At 31.8% G+C, this 7,544-nt stretch overlaps 1 protein-coding gene across 1 annotated transcript in view; it reads right to left on the reverse strand.

The window, feature by feature from the left end:
* Positions 1-7,544, reverse strand: part of NUP155 (nucleoporin 155) — a gene marked incomplete at its 5' end in the record, with an annotated part of 42,145 nt that overhangs the window by 28,327 nt on the left and 6,274 nt on the right. Inside the window, 6 exons of the mRNA XM_011382976.2 lie at positions 144-206; positions 600-688; positions 1,526-1,620; positions 2,487-2,597; positions 4,239-4,409; positions 6,676-6,776. Of these exons, the coding sequence (XP_011381278.1) occupies positions 144-206; positions 600-688; positions 1,526-1,620; positions 2,487-2,597; positions 4,239-4,409; positions 6,676-6,776 (630 nt within the window). The remainder of the gene's footprint in view (positions 1-143; positions 207-599; positions 689-1,525; positions 1,621-2,486; positions 2,598-4,238; positions 4,410-6,675; positions 6,777-7,544) is intronic.

Here is a 7,544-nt window from a genome sequence, read left to right on the forward strand (position 1 = left end):
TTTGAATGGCACTTCTATTAAATTATATTATTTTTAAGAGGGCAAGTTAATCTTTTTCACACTAAGCATTAAAGATAATAACTCGCAATGTTAGCTCTTCAAAAGGAATAGTAGTAGCAACCTAAAACAAAGAAAAGAGGTACCTTGAGATGGTGTTCCCAAAAAGGATGGATTTGGGTATGGACTACCACTAGGAAGAGGAGAACCTAAAAAGAAGATAAGAATATAAAGATTTGTAAAATAACTTCCCAATTTTTGAATCTCACTGAATTAAGAATTAGGGACTCATCTAACAATCCCCATATTGGAAAACACTGAGGTAGGAGTTATTATTAAATCATTACTGTCTTTCCTTAGGAATAAATAACAAATGAGTTCTGTAAATACTATCAGTTACAACTTATTTTGTTCCATAGCATCTATTAAAAACTCAATATTAATATCATCACTTTTAAGAGTCTGATATTTATAGAATTATTCACTAATACAGTAGAAGTAAATAAAATATAATAAAAAGCTTTGCCTCTTAAAATATGCTACAAAGTTTCTAAAATTCAAACTCTATTAGAAACAGTCTCATTTCAATGTTTCATACTCACTAGCATAGACAGGAGACCCCAAGATGGGACCAACATTACTTGGGGCAGGGAGAGCAGCTGGAAATCTCATCTGAGCTTCACCACCGTACCTATTTTTATGACAACAGAGACTAAGTTTGAGTTTATTCAGTGAAACTACCTTAATTAAAAGCTGGAATTGTTCAAAGTCCTATTTAGTTTTCAAAATAAATGCTTTAAACATTAGATAACTTAATGTATTGCGTTTACAGTGAAATATATACATAGATACATCATAAAATACTCATTTAGTAAATGGTGACTTGAATATAAAGAATTATGAGGGACTCCGGCAATTTCTATAGAGTCAGCAACACACAGAATTTACTTAATGAGTATATGGCACTGTAATCTTCATAATAGATTATGATAAGGCAGCATTTAAAAAATTCTTTTAAACAAATCTCATTTAAAATTCTTATTCTTAGCTAAATATTTTCTAAATAAAAATATCTGATACCAAGTTTCCATAAAGTGATTCAGAATCTCTCAATGATAATGATACACATAGAGCAGAATTGGTATAGTGTTTGAGGAAGTAAAAAAAGATAGATGAGGTAGCAACTGAGGGAGAAAGAGGTATAGAAGGAAGACTACATAGAACAGCACCCAAAGGAGACAACATAGAACAGCACCCAAAGGAGACTACATAGAACAGCACCCAAAGGAGACAATATAGAACAGCACCCAAAGGAGACTACATAGAACAGCACCCAAAGGGCAACTGCATAAATTGTGCTAATCTAGCTGCTTCTATTACCATTGTAATCTTTCCAGATGTGACCTTTTTACAAATTTTAGTAACTTGCCTGTAGTCACTCAAATGTTTGGCAAGCCCTTAAACTATCTCACTGGCCAACGCAACTATTTAAAAAAGTGGACAAGAACAAAAGAAAACTGACATCTACCTGAAGAAAGCCCGAGTAGCCCAAGCAGATACCTCTCTATCACAGGCAGCAGTGGAACAAGCAAGGATAAGGCAAGTTGCACAAGCCTGGTCTTCCTGTAAAAAAAGAATATTAAACACAAACATTTATAAAGAAGTTTACTGCTGTATCCAGTGTTTAAATCTGTGCCTAGCACACAGCAGGTACTCGATAAATATTTGTCGACTGAATAAAATTAGTTGGTATGAAAAAGGAGAAATAAAGTAATATTGGTTTTAAACTTTATCATAGGCACTATTATTAAAGGATGTTCTCTTTTTATCTAGATTCTATTTTAGTTTCTGGTTTATTCTCCTAATTTTTCTCTTGTGGTCTTTTACATTTTAGAAAAATTAACAATAACTAACATTTATTGAGTCGCTGTCATGTGCCAGGTACTATTTTAAGAGTTTAGCATTTATTAATACTCACATCATATACTATTATAATGTAATGTATATTTTACATATGAGTAAACTGGAGCCCAAAGAATTCAAGTAATCTACCGTGGTAGTGGAGCTAGTGGTCTGAATCCAGAGTCTCTGTATTTAATTTTGAGCTGATATTCTTGATTTTAAACTAAGCATTCCCAGTTTTACTTTGTCAATTCTAGATATGGCTTTGAAATACTAATGTCCTCAACAATATGCCTCTAGTTTTCCCCATAAGCAAAAAGTTTTTTAAAAATCCATAAAGGTCGTTTTAATTAAAAATGCATGTCATATAACGTGAACATCAAACTTTTATTCGTATACTTTAATAAGACTTTATCAACAACAGAGAATAAAAATGTGAGTTTACCATAAGCCTTACAGTGTATCAATACTGCTCTCAAATATCAGTACACATATAGCGATGAACGTAAAGAAAGTTGGTAAGATTAGCTATCATTCCCATTGTTCATTGTTTAAATTATCACATTAAAAAAAGTATAAATAATTACCTGATGTAATTTAAAGAATCTTTCAATCTCTTCTCCATCTCCACCCACATTACTCACAAGCAGATGCCTCAGTTGATCTACAGGTCTAAGTTTATGAAACATAAGACTCCCCTAAGAAGTTAAAAATAAAAGAACTTGAATAACAGACTTACCAAGTCTGGCTGGTAGCAAGTGACACTGATATCTCATTTATTAAAATTAATGAAAAAAATAATAATTTCAAGAATACAAAGTAAACTGGTCAAAAAGAGCATCTACATTTCAACTCCCATCTATATATTCCACCTATATATCCATCAAGAAAATTTAATAAGAAAACACTGCTCTATCAGTCAGACAAAAATGAGAGTAGCATAGCATGTGCTATTATCATGAATAAGAGAAAGGTATATAAAATTTTATGTCTAAAGAACTTTAAAATTTTTTTTTGGTGGGAATGTTTTCTTATTAAATATAGTTCTGATATAGGCTCAAGTAAATACTAAAATTTAAGCTATGATAAAGGCTGTCCCTCAAATCAGAAGATTATAGTTAGATTATCTATTAATCACACTGGCACAAGTATGTTCATTTAGGAAAAAATGAAGCTGGATCCTTACTCATACCTTACATCAGGATAAATTCTAAACAGATCAAAGATTTAAAGGACAAAATAAAACTACAATAGTGCTAAAAGAAACTATGGGTGAATTCTTCTATGAACTTCAAAGAAAATTCAAATACTTATAAATTTAAAAAAATCTCAATAGATAAAATCAAATGACGAATTTTGAAAAATATGAAACAAATCACAAAAAGTTAGTTCCCTTGACACACAAAGAGCTTCTATAAAGTAAATAAAAAGATAAATCAATAGAAAAGTAGGCATAAAATAGAAAAAGATCATTCACAGAAAAGTAAACTCTTAAAAAGACAGTCTCACTCTTAATAAGATGGCACACTGTACTTGTTGACAGGACTATAAAAAAATAGGCACTCAACATCACTGCTAGTGAATGTATGTATGTATACAGGGAAATCTAGCAAAATCTATCAAAATTATAAACATGTATACATATAAACATGTAAACATATAAACATATATACATGCAAAATGATATACGCACAAGGTTGTAGCATTACTTTTAATGGCAGAAGATAATCCATTAACAAGGGCCTAGTGAAATACAGTAAAACCATACAAAAGAATACCTTTTAAAAATAAAATGGAATGGGTAAATTCTTTATATAATGATAAGAGTGCTACAACATATTTTTGAAATATAGAAAGCAAAGTATAGAACAGTGTATATAATTTGCTACCACTTGTTTAGAGGTATATTTCTATTGTGTGTAGATCTGTAACATCTCCCTGAAAGGATACAAAGACACTGGTGTCTGTAGGGAAGGGACCTAAAGGGAGATTTTACTCTGTATACCCCTTGTTATACCATTTGAATTTGTCAGTGCATAATTATTCAAAAAATAAATATTGAGAAAAATTTTTAAATAATTTAAGTGAGAACAAATAAAACTTATTTTATGCAGTTGAACACTGGTGATAGAAATGCTACTTTAGAAAAAGTATAACGCTTTAACAGAGCTAGTTCCTTTTGTTGTATTTCTGGGAATTTACAAACTCTTAAGACTATTTTAAGAGTAAACATTGCTAGGTACATAAGTAAATGACTCTACTAAGCAACTATTGCAGAATATAAAATCATTAAATATTGCTTCTCTTCTTGTCTCCACATTAACAGAATGTGTACATACCTGTGCTGAGAGGAGAACAAATTTCTTTGGAGGCAACATGTGTTGCTGTACAACAACTGGTGAGTCAGTTATTGGAATATGATCCTTATTTAAGGGTGTAATTATTTTGTCTACTTTCAATTCGTCTATTGCAGAAAGAGCCCAGGAATGACCATCAACACGGGTCGTCATCTATGTTAAATAAATTTTTTATATTAATATTATTAAAGTCATGTACAGTAAAAAGGAAAAATACAGATTTAATCTCTAAGTAAATATAGAATTTAACAAATAATACAATAACATATTCTCAAAGTCTATTTAATTTTCTACTAATTCTTTTAATCAGGCATCTATGATAATAATCATTCCATATTAGAGGAGAAAGGCAAATTTTCCCTAAGATAAACTGTAAACAGTATTTACTAGAATTATAATTCGATCTATAACTAAAGACTACCTTCTACCATCTTTCTAGGACAAATTGCTCTATACTGGTTGGTTCAGTACTTACATTTTGCTGACATAGATTTTTGTGCTCTTCTGAAGTTATGTTTGCATTCTAAGCTAAGATACGCCTTTAAAAAAGTATCTCAATCTCCTAAAATACTTTTCTTGTAAAAAATTTCCAGAATTCAAAAATGTCAAAAGTAAAGATCCCCATGCCCAATACATAGATTCAACCATTGTTAGCATTTTGCCATATTTGCTTTCTGTTTATTTTTTTCTTTTACTGAACCATCTGAAAGTTATGAACCTGATATGTCACTGCTACTTTTGCATGCATCTCTTAAAAGTAAGGATGTTTTCTTATATAACCATGATACTATTATAATGGTTAAGAATATTAACAATTCTCTAATATAATCGAATGTCCAGCCAATATAGAATTTCCTTGTTGTCCCAGTGTCTTTTAGAACTGTTTTTGGAAGACTAAAATTTAGTCAGAGTTCATTCACTACATTTATATTTGGTGGTTTTTTTTTTTTTAATTCCATATTTGAGAACTTAAGCATTATACAAATGAAATATGATGTATAGTATTTGCTTTTTTAAAAAGTTAACATTTATTGAGTGCTTCCTATGTGCCAGACAGTGCTCTGAGTGATATACAAACTTGTTTAATTCCACCACAACTCCATAGAGGTAGGTACTATAATAGACAAGGAAATCGAAGGCCAGAGACATTTTAAGTCCTTTGAGCCACAGATTCGAGGAAATGGAGCCAGAATTCAAACCTGTGCCCCCTAGCACTAGACTCCCATCAGGACAGGGTTTATAACTACTGAATCCTCACAATCTATCATAGCATGAGACACATACACATGCTCAGTAAAGTTCAAAGAATAAAGAATTTGAGAAAGGTGCGCCTTGACTCCATATCTATTTCCTGCCCCTTCTCCAGCAACTTGGGCCATGTCGGAAACTTGGAAAAGCTTTTTCAAACCATGTGTCCATCCCTGGGGGTTGGGTTCTTTTTCCCATCTTTTCCCACTCCCCCTAATTAGAAGGGCTTAAGTTGGAGAATAACCAGGAAGCAGCCAGTAACAGCTGGACTCGAGATGCCTTTAAAAAGATGGTTCCAAAGAAAGAATATTAGACATTCACACCCTAGTTGGGGTTGGTTTATCTGGTTTGATCAGCAGCCTCTAGGGGGCAGGCAGCATGGACTATGCTAGGGCATCTAGGAGAATAAATGGGGGCGGGATAGGGGACACCAAAGGGAGGAGAGACAGCCTCTCCTGGCCATACCCTTGGGGGTGCTGGCCTCCCCTTAGGTCCTTGTGGACTGGGATGGGCAACCCAGATACGGGATTGGGCTAGGACAGGCCAGGGCCACACCCCCCACCTAGAACCTCCACACTGACTTCATGGAGTACGTGGTAGTATTTGCTTTTAAAACACAATTACGTATCTGTGTGTGTACATTTGTTTGCGTAAGGAAGAGAGGTGAAACAAGATAGAGAAATGTTGGTAATTGACTAAAGTGGGGTTCAGGTTACCATTTTCTCTATTCTTGTGTATGTTCAAAATTTTCTATAATTAAAAGGGAAAATTTTTTAAATTTAGGCAGAACTAAATTAGAGATCATTACAATGAAATTTTAAGTCATAACGATAATGGATTGCCTCAATGAAATAAGTAAAAATACAATATATTTAAATGGGACAAAGATCATTTCAGAAAAGATAATGCATTTTCTTGTACATTAAGAAAAACATCCTAAGTGGGCTCCAATGCTTACGTAAAGATATTTTTAATGATTACCATAATGACTTCTAACCTCAGAGAGGAAAAACAATTAATAGGAAACACTCCTTTTTGATATAATTTCTAATCACATAAGATTTTTAGAAGCAAATAGTAATAAATCAGAAGTTAAAGTTTCTTATAAGTTTATTCTTCACTTAAAATTATGTTATATAAAAAGTTCTTTGTGATTCTCAGGATAGCTTACCTGAGTTTCCATCATTGGCTTTTGGAAAGGAAATGTATCATGGTTGACACACCACAAAATGTCATTATCTTCATTTTCTGAGGCTGCCATCAGTAGAATACCTAAAAGGTTAACACACAAAATCTTATGATGCCAAATAATATGCATCCCCAATAATCTTAATAATATTAATTATTAACATTAATCTGTATATATAAAACACTCGTTATAAGTAAAAGAGTTCTAAAATAAATAAAAATAAATTTCTTAAAAGGTCATATAATTATCGGTAGGGTAAGATTATTAAGTGTTCCAGATTTTATACTGTTTCTTTCAAGTAAACACTTATTTTTTTTTCACATTTTAATATTTTTGAAGTTAGGACATATTTTGCAATCAACGGGTTTATCAATTTAATCATTAACTTTAAAAAATATGTTTAGTACATAAAAAATGTTGTGACTTACAATCAAAAGTATCTAATATTTAATGAAATAGAGTTCATGTACTGGTTAAATCAAACACACTATAAATAAAAATGAAGTTACCAGTGGAATGGCAGAGATAAATATACTATAAAAGCATCACCTCAGCAATACTAGCTGATATTAGTTTGATTTTGAAATATATTCTCCTGTGTTCAATACCAGCTCCTCCCACTAATTTATTCCCTTTGTACTGGCTTTAATAATATCAGTCTCAAGTCCATTGGATGGTTTAGGTAATGGGACTGTAATTAACTAATAATACACATAATTAGCTTGTGAAAATTTGAGAGTAGTTTATATCAAGGTAGAAGAAAATGTTTCTTAAACTTTAGCATATGAAAGTTTGAAAAACTGCAATTTGATTATTTCATGAACATAATTAAAACCACAGTATTTTTTCCT

The sequence above is a fragment of the Pteropus vampyrus genome, unplaced genomic scaffold (genome assembly GCF_000151845.1).
Source record: "Pteropus vampyrus isolate Shadow unplaced genomic scaffold, Pvam_2.0 Scaffold498, whole genome shotgun sequence".
Classification (NCBI taxonomy): Eukaryota; Metazoa; Chordata; class Mammalia; order Chiroptera; family Pteropodidae; genus Pteropus; species Pteropus vampyrus.